Source organism: Mytilus trossulus, chromosome 6 (genome assembly GCF_036588685.1).
Source record: "Mytilus trossulus isolate FHL-02 chromosome 6, PNRI_Mtr1.1.1.hap1, whole genome shotgun sequence".
Lineage (NCBI taxonomy): Eukaryota > Metazoa > Mollusca > Bivalvia > Mytilida > Mytilidae > Mytilus > Mytilus trossulus.
Window position 1 is genome coordinate 52,600,866 of NC_086378.1, and position 24,590 is coordinate 52,625,455.

The following is a 24,590-nucleotide window of genomic DNA, read 5'->3' on the forward strand; positions in this document are numbered from 1 at the left end:
ATCCTTTGTCACGATCGTATGGTGTTTATATATCTCAACTTGTACAAACATTTCGGCATAAACTTCAAAAGCTTACCAAACCTTTAAACAGACTTATTCGGAAAGGAAAAAGTTACAATACTATGGTCAAATCATTCAAGATTGCATATTTTGGTATATACATTGATTTAATCATAGGGTGTTTTCATCGGAAACAAACACATTTATTCTAAAGTGGGTTGTACGCATGAACTGGTTATGTTCTCAATTATGATATACTGGTATGATACTAAACCCCTAACGGGAGGTATTGTACTTGCTTGTCATATGATGAAGACATAATCTTTAAATCCGATTAATTTAGGTGCGTAGCTGTCATGTCAGTAGCTGCTAGAAGTCCCTTGTTAATTATATGTATCATCGTCGTTTTGCTCAGTTTCTTTTGTAACTTATTCTGAATTCGGACTCGAACTCCTTTTAAACTGAGTTTTACTTTGCGTTTTGCTATTTTATTTTCCATTCTACATTGGCTTAAGTTATAGGGAAGGGTTGAGAACTCACAAAACATGTTTACCCCTGCAGCATTTTGGGCTTGCTTCAAAAGCCTCTGATTTGTCTAACTATTGTATATTTTAAAAATTTTAGTTAATTTTTATGTTTTGGAGTTTAGAGTGACGTCCATTACCATTTGATTAGTACACAATTTTATTTAGAAGCCTCTGAGAACCTCCTCCGAGTGCGGAATTTTATGGTTGCATTGAGAACCCATTGTGTCTTCTCTTTAGTCGGGTTATTGTCTCTAACAAATTCCCAATTTTCATTTTCAATTGTGTTACTAAATGCAAATTCTACTGAGCTTTCAGTAGATGGGGATTTTTTTGTACTGGAATCTTAAACTTCATTATCTGCATCAATCCGATCTGCATTTGGAATATTTGTGTACAGGGAGGTGACTTCCATAGAGACAAACTGTGGTGTCTGCAGGAAGAGAATTTGGGACCTGTATTTTTCTAAGGTAATCTTTCATGTGAGATGGCAAGCCTTTAACTTGAATGTATTGAAAAATAATATGCCGATCACAGACAATACGCTTGTCGGTTCTTCATACTTACTTATATTTATCTCTTACAAGTTGTGCTGTAAAAGTAACCATCATCAAGCCAATTATAGTTCCAAGAACAGCAGGTACAATAACTTGATTGCCTAGAGCATATAAAGAATAACTCTTGTAACATGAAATTGAATACTTCTCTTTGATCATCGAGTGAGTTAACTGTAGTAAAGTTATATATAGAGGAGTGCAGTGATTGGACGTTTTTGTTTTCAGTTATTGAACTATAGGTGCAATACATGTAGCTGATTAAGAAAAAGTCGCTTATTTTTTTAGATTAAACGAGATGAACAATTTATCTCATGACCACACTAAACAGAAATATTAACCTGGATCAAAATTTATATATTAAGCATTTTAGCACTGTTGTATCGTTTTAACATTCAAAATGCAGATTTAAGTAAAAACGCAATTAAATGCGACTTTAAATGCAAAAGATCAGATTTGAACTAATGTCAGTTACTTCGTGCCATCTTAGAGATTAGGGACTTTCCATTTTGATTTTTTTCGGAGTTCATTTTTTTTGTGATTTTTATTTCTGAACTGTGTCTTTTTTCTTTATGTTAATATTTTTTATCGTGTATTCTTATGTTGTTCTATGTCAACCTTATTCCAAGTGAAGAAAGTGAAGTCTTCTTCCTCCGACATTTGAACCTCCCCACCTCCCCACAAAAAAAACCCTGTAAATCTAGATTTGAGTGTATTCATCATTTGACTCTGAATAATAGATAACAATGCGACATTAACTAATTGTACATCACTAACAACAAAAAAGATTTAACGTAAACAGAAAACATACAACTTATCAAATAATGAGGAAATGAGAATTTACCTGAACATTCTTTCATCGTAGTATCTTGAAAGGCGTTTCTTACTAAAATATATATTCGAAAATAACTGATAAAAGATTTTATCGCAGAGCTCATAAAAATGCTGTGTAAGGTATAATATGAGGCAGGCACTACCAGTGAAAGGGGACGAAGTCTGTATGATTTTTTTTTAATTCAAACATATTAAAAAAAAAGAAACGGAAATACCATAACGTTCCCATTTTGGTTCTGTTGTTATAGATTTTAGTTGTGACGTTAATTTTAGTAATGACGTCATATTCAATGTGAACAAAGAAATCCTGTCATCAGGTAACGTTTTGTTTTCATTTCAAACAATTATTTTAAATGAATTTGTTTTGAGTTCTTTCCTATATTACTGATAAATAAATATTTTATTAAAAGTCTCAGGCAAACAGAACAGGAAAAGGGTAGCAGAGTTCTGCGCAGATGCAGGGAATTGGAAAAGTCTGAAAAAATGTTCACGATTTTGAGGTCATCAGAAAAATGAAAATTTCGGGATTCTAAAATTATGCTTTTTTTATTTTTCTACCGTAATTTGGGACTAAAAAATGTTTTTAAGGTTAAATAGGATGCTGTAGAACTATGTGTAGGTAATACAAATGTCATATTATTAAATCAATTCTTTAAATATAAATAGGAAATATTAAAATAAATTTATCGTTGACCTAGGGTCAATATCTGCGTGTACTCTTTGATCTGCACTTTAGTGTCTTTCTGTCTCTGTTAATGGTTTTGTGCTACATGCCGAATTGCCAAATCAATAATTTTTCAATAAATTTTATAGTTTATCAATATGTTGCGCTGTTTTTCAGTTAACACAATGATCTTTTTCTTTTGTAATTATATCATCATTTACTACCTCCCCAGTCACACTAGACCACGATTGCACCACGCTTACCGCGATCTAAAAAAATCATATCGGGGTAAAGTCGCGATATGAGAAGCATGAAAATGTAGATTTATGTTGTTTTCACGTCGCTACTACTTCCGCATAACGCTTCTGCAACAATCCCGCAGCGATAATTCCACGATCTGATCACGTTTTTCTAAGACCTAATTACGATTATCACGACCGTACTACGCTCATCACGTTCTCACTACGATTTATCCGATTGCAATACGATCTTACCAGGCTTCTTCTGCGATTATATCAAGCTCTTACCACGATCATTATACGATCTTAGCACGTTCATACTGCAAATTAACTACGCTCTCATCAATAATGTCATCATCATTTTCCACATAGTAGTTTTCCTTTCCATATAATTGTCATTAATACACAGAACTCTCGAAAACAACACACTTGACACAGGCATGCCATCAAAGTCTACCAAAACTCGTGGACGTGGTGGTCGGGATAGAGGAAGAGTCAGATGGGACTCTGAGACAAATTCTGATCCAAAAGAGATGTCGGGTAAACCAATCAAACCTGAATCACAAAGTATTTCAGATCAATGACGCGCAATTGACGATATTTTATTGAAAAATAGTTGGAATGAAACAGATGTGTCAAGTTGGAAATAATGGACATAAGTTCTAAATTACATACAGATCATGATCATTCATACAAGACCACGATTGCACCACGCTTACGAGGTTCTTAAATTCATTCAGATCGTGATGATGGCACGAGTTTTCACGATGCTTTTACGTCCTAACTACGCTTCTACGACGACACGGCTACTTTTATACCACATTCTCACCATGCCTCTTCTGTGCCCTCATAACGATTATCACAATCTCACTACAATCATCACGTTCCCACTTCGACCATATTTGATTGCAACACGATCTTAGCACGATTCTACCGCAAATATAGCAAGCTCTTACCACGATCATACTAAGATTATACGTTCATACCGCCTTATTGTCCACATTATTTCAAACATTATGATTTGAGAATAAAGAATGTTTTCTTCAAAGACAATTAATACCAGTTTATTCTCTGGTAAAAAATTAGTGTAAAAAATACTAACATCCCTAACAGGATACGACACCACTTTTTTTCTTAGACATCGGCAACAGAAGATATCGTGTTTTACGATCTTATTGAGTGCATTCATTATTGCGTCTTTGAATAAAGGACAACAACGACGGATTAGTTATTTTTACATCGCCGCGATATAGCCTTTTTGTGCTAATGCGCCGTAAAGCAACCAACAATCAATCAATCAATCAATCAAAGTTTTTTTTACATTCTAAACAACAAAAAGCCATGGAACCATACATATTTAAGTGCGGTAAAATCGCAAATACTAGTAGATATTGAGCTCCAATTAGACAAAAGCAGTTTTTGCGTTATTAGTTTATCAAAAATGCCTGCTTTTTAATAAGATAATATCTAAAAATATCATTGCCAACAATGGGGTCAACATTTTGTACTTTATATTCTTCAACTTCACCACTAAAACTCTTGGTTTGATAGTATCAACATGAACAACCCATGTAGATGTCTTGAATAAATTACGATATTTGATTGACCTTGATCAATGTTGATGGCCGTACGTTGAATGATATTTGTTAAAATCCGCTTCAGTTAGACTCGTTTTGCAATAATAAATAATCTAATGGTGTTAAGCACACAGGAAATGGCAATACACTTTTCACAGTTTGTGTGTGCTAATAAACATTGTTTTGATTTTAGTAAACACTATGATGTATTTTTGTCATTATGTCAGCAATTACTAAAGTTTGATTACTTGGTACAGATCTAGATTATTTTCCACAATTTGTCAAAATTTCTGATTTTAAATTGGTAACATTTTTTAACACTAGACACATGACCGGTTTATACCCATATGAATGAGTAGTGTAAAAAGTACTAACATCTTCCAACTGATTATGCCATTACATCTACTTTTGTTTACGTTGAAAGATACTGCGAATTTAGATCTTATGGCGTTTAGTCATCATTGCGACTTGAATAATGGATAATATGAGATTAAAAAAAATTAAACCAAACGGCATCCAAAACTATTAACAAAGTATTGAGAAAATGAGAATTTACCTGTGGTTGCTGTCATCGTTGTATCTGGAACAGCGTTATTTACTAAAATATACATTCGAAATTAAATCCAATTAGAAGATTTAACAGAGGTTACAAATAATATCTTGTCATGTCTTGTCTATTATTTAATAAGGAAAGCTTTAACAATTAAAATAGAGGTGTACATAAGCATTATAAAATTATGAAGATAGTGAGAAATTTCAAATTAGGGTTATTATGCTATTAAACTATTTATAGATAATAATAACAATGTCATATCAATAAAACAATCCATGGAAATATATGCCCCGTATTCAGGCGCTGGTGAAATGTTGTTACATAGACAGGAATTGTTCACTATTGAAAATACTGAAATAACTTCTTTTGTTGTTGCTTTCAACCTACGCTCATGTCATTTTGTTAGTATAGGACAAGATATTTGGCAATTTTAGCGGTATCTTATGTATCCGTTATCTCTGTTGATGGGATAGATACGTTCAACACAGAAACCAAACTTTGATCTGATAAATCAATCAATTTTTAATATTTTTTAATAGTACATTCTTAAGTTGTGCTGTTTTAAAATTGTGCCGGGTAAATGATTTGTTTAGCGCTAACAAACAAGCGTATCCTCTTAGTGCCAGTTTCAATATATTCGCCTATAATTTGGTGATCTTCATTGTTTGTTGTCTGTCATATGCTTTTCGTTATAAGCTGTATCAATAATGAAGCAATAATAAATTCTTTTATGTTTTAAAGGTCTAAAATAAATGACGATATTGGATTGAGCTTGATAAAAAAGGAGGCAAAACGTTGAATGTTATTTGTTTAAATCTGTTGCATTTAGAGACATTTGACAACCAGAAATAATCTCATGGTGTTTAATATACAGGAAATGGTAGAATCAATACACTTTTTACAGTTTCTGTGGGTTAATAAACATTGTATTTTAATTATTTCATTAAATACAAACGTTTGATAACTATAGTGGCTTACAATATTTTGTGAGGATTACGAATTGACCTTTAAACGATCGTATTGAATCTTGATGTTCAAACATAGGCAGATCGGACATATTTTAATTTTATTTAATGACTACTTTAGTTTGGGAATAATTGTTATTAATTTATTCAAATGGGACTGAAAAATTTTCAGATAAACAACAATTTTACCGTTTTTTAAAATGCGTAAAATGTATTTCGGTGTTTCTTTTACAAAAATTACTTGTTTCGTTGAATAAAACGTCTTAATTGTAAACTTTCTCTTCTTTCATCGCAAAAGGCTTTTTAAAATAATTTATCAAGTGTGCATTCGAAAAATAATGTGGAAATAGACGAAGGGGAAATTTGACCTTTCATAACTTTTCTTTCATTTATAAAACATAAAATTGACTCGTCCAGATTCCAGTTTGATGGTAATGTAAGTTACTATACACATTCGTGCCCGTTCTGATTTAATCAATAGTCATGTGTGTAAAGCATACACAGTTTGAAGGTAAACTAAAAAATAACTTTAAGCAATGAAATTGTATAAATTTCAATAACAATGACCGGTCCACACCATAACAAATGATAGGAGTAAATAAGGTAGGGAGAAACTGTCAGAAATTTTAAGTTCATTATTTTGAAATAATTAATAAAAATTAGTCAACCAAAAGTTTTGCTATAATTTCGTAAACTTGTTCTCTATTGGTATAGTTTTTGAACTTTCACTTTAGCATGTTTAAGGCAATAGAAAGGTTGGGCTTCAAAATTTTACATAATTATTGATGTTATACAGAAAATTCGCCCTTTTAAAACATTAAATGTGCAATAAATAATACATGCATTCAAAGTTAAATCATTTCTTAAAACAATTAAAAAAAAATCATTCTGTTTGATAATATGGTATTACGCTGGAATAAACAGTGGGATAGCAAACATCGAATTCACACACTAATGGTGCATAGAATTTATACCACTTTGTCCGACTTCCGATTTTAAAGATCTGATATGTTTTCGCACAAGATACAACACCGGTTAATACGCATGTCAATGAGTAGGGAAAAACATACTAACATCTCCGACAGGATACGCCATGACATTCTTCTTTATCAGACATTGGAAAATTGATACTGTAATTTCAGATCTTTTTGCTTTCAGTAATTATTGCGTCTTTGAATAATGGATAACAATGTGCGATTAACAATTTGTACGCCCATTACATCAAAACATATTTAAGTCCAACAGTAGACAAACTATTAAACAAAAAAATCAGGAAATGATAAATTACCTGAGGTTTCTGTGATCGCAGTATCTGCGTAGTTCACTAAAGTAAACAATCGAAATCAAATTCAAGTCGAAGTACAAGCAGAGGTTACAAATAATGATATGTCTAACCTTTTATATACGTAGGAAAGCTTAAACAATTATTCTGAATAAAAGGAATGTGTACAACAGTATGATACAACAATTAATATTGTGAGACAAATATTTCAAAAATAGGTTTATTATGTTACAACCATTTAAAGGTATTATAAACATAAAAAACACCGAAAAGACAAACAGATAAATAACAGTAAACCGAACAAAGACTAAACAACACGAAATCCACCAAGACCGGGGTTTATCTCTTGTACTCAAGAATAATAAGCAGATACTGCTCCACATGTGACAACCATCATTTCAATACAAACCCAGTGATAAGTCTGCTTCAATCGGTCATTTTTTTGTAATAGAAGACATGAATTATAGTTACAATATTTGGAACATATCCGTCCGCATCTAGGATACAAATATTCCATAACGGAATATGATATGTTGTGCGGACCAAATCAACTTCACCATTTAAAACTTGTGGTTTAAAAGTGTCCCTATGAGCAGCAACCAACTACATAGGAAATCATGATCGAAAGGAATCGCCTGAATTTCTTCCGGGAAATAAATGCTCTATATGCAGATGTTGTTGGAATGTCATTACATAGAAATGAAAAGTTTACAATTTGAAATGCTGAAATCATCTCATCTGCGTAAAATGTTGTGTTCAATCTACCTTTATTGTGAATTTTAATATGACCTGCATTTTTTGCTTTATAAATAAACCCATACTCTAAATATAATAACATGTGTTTGCGCATGCATACACTGATTTATTAAACTCTTGGAAATGCAATTTTGTAAATACAAGTTTTAGACAAGATTAGTTCCAACATTTTTGAACAGCTGCCCCTTAAAAATGATAAATCTATATTTCTATTTCAAATTAATGTGCATGAAAACTTCTATTGTCATTTTGCAAACCATTTAAAAATAGCAAGCAATTTTATGCTTTCAAGTTAAACATTTAACAATTGGATGTAATTAGAATCTCGGGGATAAAAATTAAAAAAAAATACCTCAAATACAACTTAATGCTAAACTTAATTAAATCTACAAAAGAACGCTGACATAAAAAGCATCAGGGAGTGGTCGGTTTTACATTAAATGATGTTATACTAACAACTAAATAATGGAAAAAAATGTGCAATCAACAATTAGTATAATCAGTTTACAAACACGTTAATTTGATAAATCTGATATTCAAAAGTTGAAATAATACTCACTCCATGTACCAGTGACAGCTAATATGATCTGAGTACTAGATCCCACTCCCAACATATTTCTTGCATAACAGTAGTATGATCCAGCGTCACTAAACTGAGTATTTGAAATAGTAAGATTAGGATTGCTCACTGATGATCCGTTGTATTTTCCACCATTTATAGTTAAAGTTTCTGTATTGTTTCCTATAACTTTCTGCCAATATACTGAACTATGAGTTGGGTCTGCAGTAACTTGACACTCTAGTGTGATAGAGCTGTCAACATTGACCATGTACGCTGATGTTGTTACAGTGACAACTGGTATTACTGAAACGGTACCAAGGAGTAATAAACAGCAAAAATTACAGTATAAGTGTAGGAATTCAAAAATAAATATACACCTCTTCTACAACTTTACAAGTGTCTGGAAAACATGTTTCCTGCTATACTCTGAGTTTCAAGATACTTTAAAATATTCTTAAAAAGTTATTAACTAAGTGCCCACAATAATTGAAATAACTTACTTCCTTGAACAGTTAGAGTTCCTTGACTACTTTGACCAGTTCCAAAAGAGTTGGTAGCAAAACAGATATAATCAGCAGCATCACTTGTATCAGCGCTGATTATATAAAGTGATGGTGACGCCAATGTTCCACCACCATATTTGTTTGTGTTTGTCATGTCAATAGTTATCGCTTGTACTCCCGAAATCTTCTTCCAATAAACAGAAGTGTGAGATGGATTAGCAGAGATAACACACCCAATGGTCACATTATTTCCGAAGTCTACATTCATTGCATTATGGATCAAACTGACACTCGGAGCGTCTGAGAAGAGAATTGATAAGCATGTTATATAAGACTTAATTGTATTTCATATATACAAATCTAACATGTCTGATACATTTATGCTAACAAAAACATTCAGCAGTTAAATGATTGTCGTAATTCATATCAGTCACATCTTTTTTCGTAAATTGACTTATTTTTTTTAAAAATTATGCCCTCCTTTTTCTTTATTGATTTTTTTTCTTTTTCGCATGCCGTGGTATTTTATACGATATCAGTTTTTCATTGTGGAGCTAATATTTAGTTGTCTTTTTTTCAAATTCACAATGAAAAATTAAGTTATTTCAGAGCATATATTTGCATAAGAAAAAGTGTGTTTTGCTATGAACAAATAAAGTAAAGAATACCTATAAAATCTATAGTAATGATATATTCATATTGTATAACTTTAATTTATCTTTATAATTCCCTTTTATATGTTCATCAGTATCAACATTCGTAAATGTATCTTACATAGGCAAATGTATCTGTTATTACTCCTGGATTATCGATATTCACATAACCACCTTTTTCGCACATTCCAGTCTTTTTAAGATTCAGGCAATACAAAAAGTGTCAAAACATGACAGAAAAATATCACCGCCCTAATCACACTACCGTAGATTCATTAAAATTTTTGTTTGATACAAATTTTCGTGGATTTCGTGGGTTTACAATTTGAAATGCTGAAATCATCTCATCTGCGTAAAATTTTGTGTTCAACCTACCTTCATTGTGAATTTTAATATGACCTGCATTTTTTGCTTTATAAATAAACCCATACTCTAAATAAAATAACATGTGTTTGCGCATGCATACACTGATTTATTTGACTCTTGGAAATGCAATTTTCTAAATACAAGTTTTAGACAAGATTAGTTCCAACATTTTTTAACAGCTGACCCTTAAAAATGATAAATCTATATTTCTATTTCAAATAAATGTGCATAAAAACTTATATTGTCATTTTGCAAACCATTTAAAAATAGCAAACAATTTTATGCTTTCAAGTTAAACATTTAACAATTGGATGTAATTAGAATCTCGGGGATAAAAATAAAAAAAACCCTCAAATACAACTTAATGCTAAACTTAATTCAATCTACAAAAGAACGCTGACATAAAAAGCATCAGGGAGTGGTCGGTTTTACATTAAATGATGTTATACTAACAACTAAATAATGGAAATAAATGTGCAATCAACAATTAGTATAATCAGTTTACAAACACGTTAATTTGATAAATCTGATATTCAAAAGTTGAAATAATACTCACTCCATGTACCAGTGACAGCTAATATGATCTGAGTACTAGATCCCACTCCCAACATATTTCTTGCATAACAGTAGTATGATCCAGCGTCACTAAACTGAGTATTTGAAATAGTAAGATTAGGATTGCTCACTGATGATCCGTTGTATTTTCCACCATTTATAGTTAAAGTTTCTGTATTGTTTCCTATAACTTTCTGCCAATATACTGAATTATGAGTTGGGTCTGCAGTAACTTGACACTCTAGAGTGATAGAGCTGTCAACATTGACCATGTACGCTGATGTTGTTACAGTGACAATTGGTATTACTGAAACGGTACCAAGGAGTAATAAACAGCAAAAATTACAGTATAAGTGTAGGAATTCAAAAAATAAATATACACCTCTTCTACAACTTTACAAGTGTCTGGAAAACATGTTTCCTGCTATACTCTGAGTTTCAAGATACTTTAAAATATTCTTAAAAAGCTATTAACTAAGTGCCCACAATAATTGAAATAACTTACTTCCTTGAACAGTTAGAGTTCCTTGACTACTTTGACCAGTTCCAAAAGAGTTGGTAGCAAAACAGATATAATCAGCAGCATCACTTGTATCAGCGCTGATTATATAAAGTGATGGTGACGCCACTGTTCCACCACCATATTTGTTTGTGTTTGTCATGTCAATAGTTATCGCTTGTACTCCCGAAATCTTCTTCCAATAAACAGAAGTGTGAGATGGATTAGCAGAGATAACACACCCAATGGACACATTATTTCCGAAGTCTACATTCAATGCATTATGGATCAAACTGACACTCGGAGCGTCTGAGAAGAGAATTGATAAGCATGTTATATAAGACTTAATTGTATTTCATATATACAAATCTAACATGTCTGATACATTTATGCTAACAAAAACATTCAGCAGTTAAATGATTGTCGTAATTCATATCAGTCACATCTTTTTTCGTAAATTGACTTTTTTTTTTTTAAATTAGGCCCTCCTTTTTCTTTATTGATTTTTTTTCTTTTTCGCATGCCGTGGCATTTTATACGATATCAGTTTTTCACATTGTGGAGCTAATATTTAGTTGTCTTTTTTTCAAATTCACAATGAAAAATTAAGTTATTTCAGAGCATATATTTGCATAAGAAAAAGTGTGTTTTGCTATGAACAAATAAAGTAAAGAATACCTATAAAATCTATAGTAATGATATATTGTAGCAATTTTACCTGACTATATCGGGAAATAGGTATTTAGTCGGATCTTAACAAGTACTTGTGATTTGGTTAAAACCGGTTTTTATCTAAATATACGATGAAATGTCGAAATGTTCAGGACTTAATTTAATCCGTATTTCTGTAGGAAGGTGCAAGCATACGATTTTTATTGCGTTTTACACTTTGAGCAGCGAATAATATTTGACCATTTTATTCAAACATTGTGTAAAAACGTTAATTTTGAGCTTTGAAAGTCAAGTGGCTCGAGCATTTTTCTGAGGAAGTTTTAAAAAATTGCAAAAAAATATTTTTACAGTGGGTTAGCTTTCATTAGTCTTCACTATTTATAGATTAACAACTTTTGGTTATATTTATAATTAAGAATCATCATTGAAGGTGGCGGACGATTGCGCAGTAAAAATATTCTATTGTTGTGCCATTTGTATGCAAGAGTGACATTTCGTTGTATTATGTGTCAATTCGAAAAAGTTATGCGAGTATTCTCTCCCCTTAACAGGTTCATTATTTTATAATTAAGTTTATGTTTCTGATATAATTTCGAATAATTGCAAAATTGATCGATTCAATATATTTCAGTTTTTGTTATTGGTGTATCAAAAACATTGATGTACGAATATGATTTCATAAATTTGAAACGTTTAAAATGATTACATACCAATATAAAGAACAGTTCATCATTTTTGAAAAAGACTATGAATGAAAATCGAATTAATTATCTTCTCTTGATGATAGATTGATTGGGAAATGAACCAGCGATATCTCACGGTAATCACAGAGAGGGACCGGCAAGCAATTTTTAATTGAAGCTGAATGAACGTTAAAACTATTTTCCGCTATAAACGAATGTTACTTTATACAAATATAAGGACTTAGTTAGCTAAATCTACAAATTTTATTAGATATGATGATTTTTTATTGCAATAGATTAATAAATATACACCACTTCTACAACTTTACAAGTGTCTGGAAAACATGTTTCCTGCTATACTCTGAGTTTCAAGATACTTTAAAATATTCTTAAAAAGCTATTAACTAAGTGCCCACAATAATTGAAATAACTTACTTCCTTGAACAGTTAGAGTTCCTTGACTACTTTGACCAGTTCCAAAAGAGTTGGTAGCAAAACAGATATAATCAGCAGCATCACTTGTATCAGCGCTGATTATATAAAGTGATGGTGACGCCACTGTTCCACCACCATATTTGTTTATGTTTGTCATGTCAATAGTTATCGCTTGTACTCCCGAAATCTTCTTCCAATAAACAGAAGTGTGAGATGGATTAGCTGAGATAACACACCCAATGGTCACATTATTTCCGAAGTCTACATTCATTGCACTATGGATCAAACTGACACTCGGAGCGTCTGAGAAGAGAATTGATAAGCATGTTATATAAGACTTAATTGTATTTCATATATACAAATCTAACATGTCTGATACATTTATGCTAACAAAAATATTCAGCAGTTAAATGATTGTCGTAATTCATATCAGTCACATCTTTTTTCGTAAATTGACTTTTTTTTTTTTTTAAATTAGGCCCTCCTTTTTCTTTATTGATTTTTTTTCTTTTTCGCATGCCGTGGCATTTTATACGATATCAGTTTTTCACATTGTGGAGCTAATATTGAGTTGTCTTTTTTTCAAATTCACAATGAAAAATTAAGTTATTTCAGAGCATATATTTGCATAAGAAAAAGTGTGTTTTGCTATGAACAAATAAAGTAAAGAATACCTATAAAATCTATAGTAATGATATATTGTAGCAATTTTACCTGACTATATCGGGAAATAGGTATTTAGTCGGATCTTAACAAGTACTTGTGATTTGGTTAAAACCGGTTTTTATCTAAATATACGATGAAATGTCGAAATGTTCAGGACTTAATTTAATCCGTATTTCTGTAGGAAGGTGCAAGCATACGATTTTTATTGCGTTTTACACTTTGAGCAGCGAATAATATTTGACTATTTTATTCAAACATTGTGTAAAAACGTTAATTTTGAGCTTTGAAAGTCAAGTGGCTCGAGCATTTTTCTGAGGAAGTTTTAAAAAATTGCAAAAAAATATTTTTACAGTGGGTTAGCTTTCATTAGTCTTCACTATCTATAGATTAACAACTTTTGGTTATATTTATAATTTAGAATCATCATTGAAGGTGGCAGACGATTGCGAAGTAAAAATATTCTATTGTTGTGCCATTTGTATGCAAGAGTGACATTTCGTTGTATTATGTGTCAATTCGAAAAAGTTATGCGAGAATTCTCTCCCCTTAACAGGTTCATTATTTTATAATTAAGTTTATGTTTCTGATATAATTTCGAATAATTGCAAAATTGATCGATTCAATATATTTCAGTTTTTGTTATTGGTGTATCAAAAACATTGATGTACGAATATGATTTCATAAATTTGAAACGTTTAAAATGATTACATACCAATATAAAGAACAGTTCATCATTTTTGAAAAAGACTATGAATGAAAATCGAAGTAATTATCTTCTCTTGATGATAGATTGATTGGGAAATGAACCAGCGATATCTCACGGTAATCACAGAGAGGGACCGGCAAGCAATTTTTAATTGAAGCTGAATGAACGTTAAAACTATTTTCCGCTATAAACGAATGTTACTTTATACAAATATAAGGACTTAGTTAGCTAAATCTACAAATTTTATTAGATATTATGACTTTTTATTGCAATAGATTAATAAATATTCACCACTTCTACAACTTTACAAGTGTCTAGAAAACATGTTTCCTGCTATACTCTGAGTTTCAAGATACTTTAAAATATTCTTAAAAAGCTATTAACTAAGTGCCCACAATAATTGAAATAACTTACTTCCTTGAACAGTTAGAGTTCCTTGACTACTTTGACCAGTTCCAAAAGAGTTGGTAGCAAAACAGATATAATCAGCAGCATCACTTGTATCAGCGCTGATTATATAAAGTGATGGTGACGCCACTGTTCCACCACCATATTTGTTTATGTTTGTCATGTCAATAGTTATCGCTTGTACTCCCGAAATCTTCTTCCAATAAACAGAAGTGTGAGATGGATTAGCTGAGATAACACACCCAATGGTCACATTATTTCCGAAGTCTACATTCATTGCATTATGGATCAAACTGACACTCGGAGCGTCTGAGAAGAGAATTGATAAGCATGTTATATAAGACTTAATTGTATTTCATATATACAAATCTAACATGTCTGATACATTTATGCTAACAAAAATATTCAGCAGTTAAATGATTGTCGTAATTCATATCAGTCACATCTTTTTTCGTAAATTGATTTTTTTTTTTTTTAAATTAGGCCCTCCTTTTTCTTTATTGATTTTTTTTCTTTTTCGCATGCCGTGGCATTTTATACGATATCAGTTTTTCACATTGTGGAGCTAATATTGAGTTGTCTTTTTTTCAAATTCACAATGAAAAATTAAGTTATTTCAGAGCATATATTTGCATAAGAAAAAGTGTGTTTTGCTATGAACAAATAAAGTAAAGAATACCTATAAAATCTATAGTAATGATATATTGTAGCAATTTTACCTGACTATATCGGGAAATAGGTATTTAGTCGGATCTTAACAAGTACTTGTGATTTGGTTAAAACCGGTTTTTATATAAATATACGATGAAATGTCGAAATGTTCAGGACTTAATTTAATCCGTATTTCTGTAGGAAGGTGCAAGCATACGATTTTTTTTGCGTTTTACACTTTGAGCAGCGAATAATATTTGACTATTTTATTCAAACATTGTGTAAAAACGTTAATTTTGAGCTTTGAAAGTCAAGTGGCTCGAGCATTTTTCTGAGGAAGTTTTAAAAAATTGCAAAAAAATATTTTTACAGTGGGTTAGCTTTCATTAGTCTTCACTATCTATAGATTAACAACTTTTGGTTATATTTATAATTTAGAATCATCATTGAAGGTGGCGGACGATTGCGAAGTAAAAATATTCTATTGTTGTGCCATTTGTATGCAAGAGTGACATTTCGTTGTATTATGTGTCAATTCGAAAAAGTTATGCGAGTATTCTCTCCCCTTAACAGGTTCATTATTTTATAATTAAGTTTATGTTTCTGATATAATTTCGAATAATTGCAAAATTGATCGATTCAATATATTTCAGTTTTTGTTATTGGTGTATCAAAAACATTGATGTACGAATATGATTTCATAAATTTGAAACGTCTAAAATGATTACATACCAATATAAAGAACAGTTCATCATTTTTGAAAAAGACTATGAATGAAAATCGAATTAATTATCTTCTCTTGATGATAGATTGATTGGGAAATGAACAAACGATATCTCACGGTAATCACAGAGAGGGACCGGCAAGCAATTTTTAATTGAAGCTGAATGAACGTTAAAACTATTTTCCACTATAAACGAATGTTACTTTATACAAATATAAGGACTTAGTTAGCTAAATCTACAAATTTTATTAGATATTATGATTTTTTATTGCAATAGATTAATAAATATCCACCACTTCTACAACTTTACAAGTGTCTGGAAAACATGTTTCCTGCTATACTCTGAGTTTCAAGATACTTTAAAATATTCTTAAAAAGCTATTAACTAAGTGCCCACAATAATTGAAATAACTTACTTCCTTGAACAGTTAGAGTTCCTTGACTACTTTGACCAGTTCCAAAAGAGTTGGTAGCAAAACAGATATAATCAGCAGCATCACTTGTATCAGCGCTGATTATATAAAGTGATGGTGACGCCACTGTTCCACCACCATATTTGTTTATGTTTGTCATGTCAATAGTTATCGCTTGTACTCCCGAAATCTTCTTCCAATAAACAGAAGTGTGAGATGGATTAGCTGAGATAACACACCCAATGGTCACATTATTTCCGAAGTCTACATTCATTGCATTATGGATCAAACTGACACTCGGAGCGTCTGAGAAGAGAATTGATAAGCATGTTATATAAGACTTAATTGTATTTCATATATACAAATCTAACATGTCTGATACATTTATGCTAACAAAAATATTCAGCAGTTAAATGATTGTCGTAATTCATATCAGTCACATCTTTTTTCGTAAATTGACTTTTTTTTTTTTTTAAATTAGGCCCTCCTTTTTCTTTATTGATTTTTTTTCTTTTTCGCATGCCGTGGCATTTTATACGATATCAGTTTTTCACATTGTGGAGCTAATATTGAGTTGTCTTTTTTTCAAATTCACAATGAAAAATTAAGTTATTTCAGAGCATATATTTGCATAAGAAAAAGTGTGTTTTGCTATGAACAAATAAAGTAAAGAATACCTATAAAATCTATAGTAATGATATATTGTAGCAATTTTACCTGACTATATCGGGAAATAGGTATTTAGTCGGATCTTAACAAGTACTTGTGATTTGGTTAAAACCGGTTTTTATATAAATATACGATGAAATGTCGAAATGTTCAGGACTTAATTTAATCCGTATTTCTGTAGGAAGGTGCAAGCATACGATTTTTATTGCGTTTTACACTTTGAGCAGCGAATAATATTTGACTATTTTATTCAAACATTGTGTAAAAACGTTAATTTTGAGCTTTGAAAGTCAAGTGGCTCGAGCATTTTTCTGAGGAAGTTTTAAAAAATTGCAAAAAAATATTTTTACAGTGGGTTAGCTTTCATTAGTCTTCACTATCTATAGATTAACAACTTTTGGTTATATTTATAATTTAGAATCATCATTGAAGGTGGCGGACGATTGCGAAGTAAAAATATTCTATTGTTGTGCCATTTGTATGCAAGAGTGACATTTCGTTGTATTATGTGTCAATTCGAAAAAGTTATGCGAGTATTCTCTCCCCTTAACAGGTTCATTATTTTATAATTAAGTTTATGTTTCTGATATAATTTCGAATAATTGCAAAATTGATCGATTCAATATATTTCAGTTTTTGTTATTGGTGTATCAAAAACAGTGATGTACGAATATGATTTCATAAATTTGAAACGTTTAAAATGATTACATACCAATATAAAGAACAGTTCATCATTTTTGAAAAAGACTATGAATGAAAATCGAATTAATTATCTTCTCTTGATGATAGATTGAGTGGGAAATGAACCAGCGATATCTCACGGTAATCACAGAGAGGGACCGGCAAGCAATTTTTAATTGTAGCTGAATGAACGTTAAAACTATTTTCCACTATAAACGAATGTTACTTTATACAAATATAAGGACTTAGTTAGCTAAATCTACAAATTTTATTCGATATTATGATTTTTTATTGCAATAGATTAATAAATATACACCTCTTCTACAACTTTACAAGTGTCTGGAAAACATGTTTCCTGCTATACTCTGAGTTTCAAGATACTTTAAAATATTCTTAAAAAGCTATTAACTAAGTGCCCACAATAATTGAAATAACTTACTACCTTGAACAGTTAGAGTTCCTTGACTACTTTGACCAGTTCCAAAAGAGTTGGTAGCAAAACAGATATAATCAGCAGCATCACTTGTATCAGCGCTGATTATATAAAGTGATGGTGACGCCACTGTTCCACCACCATATTTGTTTATGTTTGTCATGTCAATAGTTATCGCTTGTACTCCCGAAATCTTCTTCCAATAAACAGAAGTGTGAGATGGATTAGCTGAGATAACACACCCAATGGTCACATTATTTCCGAAGTCTACATTCATTGCATTAAGGATCAAACTGACACTCGGAGCGTCTGAGAAGAGAATTGATAAGCATTTTATATAAGACTTAATTGTATTTCATATATACAAATCTAACATGTCTGATACATTTATGCTAACAAAAATATTCAGCAGTTAAATGATTGTCGTAATTCATATCAGTCACATCTTTTTTCGTAAATTGACTTTTTTTTTGTTAAATTAGGCCCTCCTTTTTCTTTATTGATTTTTTTTTCTTTTTCGCATGCCGTGGCATTTTATACGATATCAGTTTTTCACATTGTGGAGCTAATATTGAGTTGTCTTTTTTTCAAATTCACAATGAAAAATTAAGTTATTTCAGAGCATATATTTGCATAAGAAAAAGTGTGTTTTGCTATGAACAAATAAAGTAAAGAATACCTATAAAATCTATAGTAATTATATATTGTAGCAATTTTACCTGACTATATCGGGAAATAGGTATTTAGTCGGATCTTAACACGTTCTTGTGATTTGGTTAAAACCGGTTTTTATATAAATAAACGATGAAATGTCGAAATGTTCAGGACTTAATTAAATCCGTATTTCTGTTGGAAGGTGCAAGCATACGATTTTTATTGCGTTTTACACTTTGAGCAGCGAATAATATTTGACTATTTTGTTCAAACATTGTGTAAAAAAGTTAATTTTGAGCTTTGAAAGTCAAGTGGCTCGAGCATTTGTCTGAGGAAGTTTTAAAAAATTGCAAAAAAATATTTTTACAGTGGGTTAGCTTTCATTAGTCTTCACTATCTATAGATTAACAACTTTTGGTTATATTTATAATTTAGAATCATCATTGAAGGTGGCGGACGATTGCGAAGTAAAAATATTCTATTGTTGTGCCATTTGTATGCAAGAGTGACATTTCGTAGTATTATATGTCAATTCGAAAAAGTTATGCGAGTATTCTCTCCGCTGAACAGGTTCATTATTTTATAATGAAGTTTATGTTTCTGATATAATTTCGAATAATTGCAAAATGTATCGATTCAATATATTTCAGTTTTTGTTAATGGTGTATCAAAAACATTGATGTAGGAATATGATTTCATAAATTTGAAACGCTAAAAATGATTACATACCAATATAAAGAACCGTTCATCATTTTTGAAAAAGACTATGAATGAAAATCGAATTAATTATCTTCTCTTGATGATAGATTGATTGGGAAATGAACCAGCGATATCTCACGGTAATCACAGAGAGGGACGGCAAGCAATTTTTAATTGTAGCTGAATCAACGTTAAAACTATTTTCCACTATAAACGAATGTTACTTTTTACAAATATAAGGACTTAGTTAGCTAAATCTACAAATTTTATTAGATATTATGATTTTTTATTGCAATAGATTAATAAGTATACACCTCTTCTACAACTTGACAAGTGTCTGGAAAACATGCTTCCTGCTATACTCTGAGTTTCAAGATACTTTAAAATATTCTTAAAAAGCTATTAACTAAGTGCCCACAATAATTGAAATAACTTACTTCCTTGAACAGTTAGAGTTCCTTGACTACTTTGACCAGTTCCAAAAGAGTTGGTAGCAAAACAGATATAATCAGCAGCATCACTTGTATCAGCGCTGATTATATAAAGTGATGGTGACGCCAATGTTCCACCACCATATTTGTTTATGTTTGTCATGTCAATAGTTATCGCTTGTACTCCCGAAATCTTCTTCCAATAAACAGAAGTGTGAGATGGATTAGCTGAGATAACACACAAAATGGTCACATTATTTCCGAAGTCTACATTCATTGCATTAAGGATCAAACTGACACTCGGAGCGTCTGAGAATAGAATTGATAAGCATGTTATATAAGACTTAATTGTATTTCATATATACAAATCTAACATGTCTGATACATTTATGCTAACAAAAACATTCAGCAGTTAAATGATTGTCGTAATTCATATCAGTCACATCTTTTTTCGTAACTTGACTTTTTTTTTTTTTTTAAATTAGGCCCTCCTTTTTCTTTATTGATTTTTTTTTCTTTTTCGCATGCCTTGGAATTTTATACGATATCAGTTTTTCACATTGTGGAGCTAATATTGAGTTGTCTTTTTTTCAAATTCACAATGAAAAATTAAGTTATTTCAGAGCATATATTTGCATAAGAAAAAGTGTGTTTTGCTATGAACAAATAAAGTAAAGAATACCTATAAAATCTATAGTAATGATATATTGTAGCAATTTTACCTGACTATATCGGGAAATAGGTATTTAGTCGGATCTTAACACGTACTTGTGATTTGGTTAAAACCGGTTTTTATATAAATATACGATGAAATGTCGAAATGTTCAGGACTTAATTAAATCCGTATTTCTGTAGGAAGGTGCAAGCATACGATTTTTATTGCGTTTTACACTTTGAGCAGCGAATAATATTTGACTATTTTGTTCAAACATTGTGTAAAAAAGTTAATTTTGAGCTTTGAAAGTCAAGTGGCTCGAGCATTTGTCTTAGGAAGTTTTAAAAAATTGCAAAAAAAGTTTTTTCAGTGGGTTAGCTTTCATTAGTCTTCACTATCTATAGATTAACAACTTTTGGTTATATTTATAATTTAGAATCATCATTGAAGGTGGCGGACGATTGCACAGTAAAAATATTCTATTGTTGTGCCATTTGTATGCAAGAGTGACATTTCGTTGTATTATATGTCAATTCGAAAAAGTTATGCGAGTATTCTCTCCCCTTAACAGGTTCATTATTTTATAATGAAGTTTATGTTTCTGATATAATTTCGAATAATTGCAAAATGTATCGATTCAATATATTTCAGTTTTTGTTAATGGTGTATCAAAAACATTGATGTACGAATATGAATTCATAAATTTGAAACGCTTAAAATGATTACACACCAATATAAAGAACCGTTCATCATTTTTGAAAAAGACTATGAATGAAAATCGAATTAATTATCTTCTCTTGATGATAGATTGATTGGGAAATGAACCAGCGATATCTCATGGTATTCACAGGGAGGGACGGCAAGCAATTTTAAATTGTAGCTGAATCAACGTTAAAACTATTTTCCACTATAAACGAATGTTACTTTATACAAATATAAGGACTTAGTTAGCTAAATCTACAAATTTTATTAGATATTATGATTTTTTATTGCAATAGATTAATAAATATACACCTCTTCTACAACTTTACAATCGTCTGGAAAACATGTTTCCTGCTATACTCTGAGTTTCAAGATACTTTAAAATATTCTTAAAAAGCTATTAACTAAGTGCCCACAATAATTGAAATAACTTACTTCCTTGAACAGTTAGAGTTCCTTGACTACTTTGACCAGTTCCAAAAGAGTTGGTAGCAAAACAGATATAATCAGCAGCATCACTTGTATCAGCGCTGATTATATAAAGTGATGGTGACGCCAATGTTCCACCACCATATTTGTTTATGTTTGTCATGTCAATAGTTATCGCTTGTACTCCATAAATCTTCTTCCAATAAACAGAAGTGTGAGATGGATTAGCTGAGATAACACACCCAATGGTCACATTATTTCCGAAGTCTACATTCATTGCATTATGGATCAAACTGACACTCGGAGCGTCTGAGAAGAGAATTGATAAGCATGTTATATAAGACTTAATTGTATTTCATATATACAAATCTAACATGTCTGATACATTTATGCTAACAAAAACATTCAGCAGTTAAATGATTGTCGTAATTCATATCAGTCACATCTTTTTTCGTAAATTTACTTTTTTTTTTCAAATTAGGCCCTCCTTTTTCTTTATTGATTTTTTTTCTTTTTCGCATGCCGTGGCATTTTATACGATATCAGTTTTTCACATTGTGGAGCTAATATTGAGTTGTCTTTTTTTCAAATTCACAATGAAAAATTAAGTTATTTCAGAGCATATATTTGCATAAGAAAAAGTGTGTTTTGCTATGAACAAATAAAGTAAAGATACCTATAAAATCTATAGTAATGATATATTGTAGCAATTTTACCTGACTATATCGGGAAATAGGTATTTAGTCGGATCTTAACACGTACTTGTGATTTGGTTAAAACCGGTTTTTATATAAATATACGATGAAATGTCGAAATGTTCAGGACTTAATTAAATCCGTATTTCTATAGGAAGGTGCAAGCATACGATTTTTATTGCGTTTTACACTTTGAGCAGCGAATAATATTTGACTATTTTGTTCAAACATTGTGTAAAAAAGTTAATTTTGAGCTTTGAAAGTCAAGTGACTCGAGCATTTGTCTGAGGAAGTTTTAAAAAATTGCAAAAAAATATTTTTACAGTGGGTTAGCTTTCATTAGTCTTCACTATCTATAGATTAACAACTTTTGGTTATATTTATAATTTAGAATCATCATTGAAGGTGGCGGACGATTGCACAGTAAAAATATTCTATTGTTGTGCCATTTGTATGCAAGAGTGACATTTCGTTGTATTATATGTGAATTCGAAAAAGTTATGCGAGTATTCTCTCCCCTTAACAGGTTCATTATTTTATAATGAAGTTTATGTTTCTGATATAATTTCGAATAATTGCAAATTGTATCGATTCAATATATTTCAGTTTTTGTTAATGGTGTATCAAAAACATTGATAGTTATCAAAAGTACCAGGATTATAATTTTATACGCCAGACGCGCGTTTCGTCTACATAAGACTCATCAGTGACGCTCAAATCAAAATAGTTAAAAAGCCAAACAAATACAAAGTTGAAGAGCATTGAGGACCCAAAATTCCTGATGTACGAATATGATTTCATAAATTTGAAACGCTTAAAATGATTACATACCAATATAAAGAACCTTTCATCATTTTTGAAAAACACTATGAATGAAAATCGAATTAATTATCTTCTCTTGATGATAGATTGATTGCGAAATGAACCAGCGATATCTCACGGTAATCACAGAGAGGGACGGCAAGCAATTTTTAATTGTAGCTGAATCAACGTTAAAACTATTTCCCACTATAAACGAATGTTACTTTATACAAATATAAGGACTTAGTTAGCTAAATCTACAAATTTTATTAGATATTATGATTTTTTATTGCAATAGATTAATATGCTATATATTGTATAACTTTAATTTATCTTTATAATTCCCTTTTATATGTTCATCAGTATCAACATTTGTAAATGTATCTTACATAGGCAAATGTATCTGTTATTACTCCTGGATTATCGATATTCACATAACCACCTTTTTCGGACGTTCCAGTCTTTTTAAGATTCAGGCAATACAAAAAGTGTCAAAACATGACAGAAAAATATCAGCTGTGAACATGCAGATAAGTTCCCAATAGATTTTATTTTACCCTTCTTTAGCTTATGATATTACTCCAGGTTTTTGGGACGGTTTGTGTTGTTCATTACTTTTTCTGTATGGTGTTATTTATATACTTTTTTGTTTGTTTTTAGTTACTTGCTGTGGCATTGTCAATAGATATGAGAAGATGTAAAAGTAAACTATTATAGGTAAAAAAAAATGGCCTTCAACACTGGAGCGTTGACTCACACTGTGTAAAACCTCTCAAAGAGGAAACTAACAGTAAAATCTATATTTAAAAAAACGAGAAACACTGGTGAACCACAGCAACAGACGATAAACCTCTGAACAACAGTTTCATCACTTATAACTAATAGAACGAAACAAATGCAGCGGATTTTAATGTTATTACAGACACCAACCTTCATCCCAACCTGTTTTCGATGATGAGTTTGCATATCCTGTTTGATACCTCACCATCGAACCCATTTTGTGATTGCTCCAGTCTAAAAGATAGGCTAGGAACTCGTGAAACAAACGTCATGAATAATAATAAGCTTAAAGGGAAGATAATAAAAAAACTAAAAGTTTACTCTGTTTCAATCAATAATGTGTTTGAAATTGTATCATAAAGTTCTCATTGATGATTAGATCCATTCACTTTTATGTAAATATAGTTTTTCTCACTGTCGTAAGTACTACAAATGTGGCATGTATTTGTGATTACGAGTGTTAAAAAATTAAAAAATATGCGAGAGTAATCAATACAGTTTCAGATAATTCTCAGTC

At 31.0% G+C, this 24,590-nt stretch overlaps 1 protein-coding gene across 5 annotated transcripts in view; it reads right to left on the minus strand.

Annotated features, from left to right (window-relative positions):
- LOC134721517 (hemicentin-1-like) overlaps nucleotides 1–24,590 on the minus strand; it is a 42,681-nt gene that overhangs the window by 4,883 nt on the left and 13,208 nt on the right. For 2 of the 5 annotated variants that reach the window (XM_063584593.1, XM_063584596.1), the window contains exons 4-17: nucleotides 21,804–22,106; nucleotides 20,018–20,320; nucleotides 18,234–18,536; nucleotides 16,448–16,750; nucleotides 14,663–14,965; nucleotides 12,877–13,179; nucleotides 11,093–11,395; nucleotides 10,589–10,894; nucleotides 9,011–9,313; nucleotides 8,508–8,813; nucleotides 7,199–7,234; nucleotides 4,949–4,990; nucleotides 1,923–1,964; nucleotides 1,092–1,182 (exon numbers count right to left, since the gene is read on the minus strand). In XM_063584593.1, the coding sequence (XP_063440663.1) occupies nucleotides 1,092–1,182; nucleotides 1,923–1,964; nucleotides 4,949–4,990; nucleotides 7,199–7,234; nucleotides 8,508–8,813; nucleotides 9,011–9,313; nucleotides 10,589–10,894; nucleotides 11,093–11,395; nucleotides 12,877–13,179; nucleotides 14,663–14,965; nucleotides 16,448–16,750; nucleotides 18,234–18,536; nucleotides 20,018–20,320; nucleotides 21,804–22,106 (3,247 nt within the window). The remainder of the gene's footprint in view (nucleotides 1–1,091; nucleotides 1,183–1,922; nucleotides 1,965–4,948; nucleotides 4,991–7,198; nucleotides 7,235–8,507; nucleotides 8,814–9,010; nucleotides 9,314–10,588; nucleotides 10,895–11,092; nucleotides 11,396–12,876; nucleotides 13,180–14,662; nucleotides 14,966–16,447; nucleotides 16,751–18,233; nucleotides 18,537–20,017; nucleotides 20,321–21,803; nucleotides 22,107–24,590) is intronic. The other 3 variants (XM_063584594.1, XM_063584597.1, XM_063584595.1) reach the window with 3 other exon arrangements.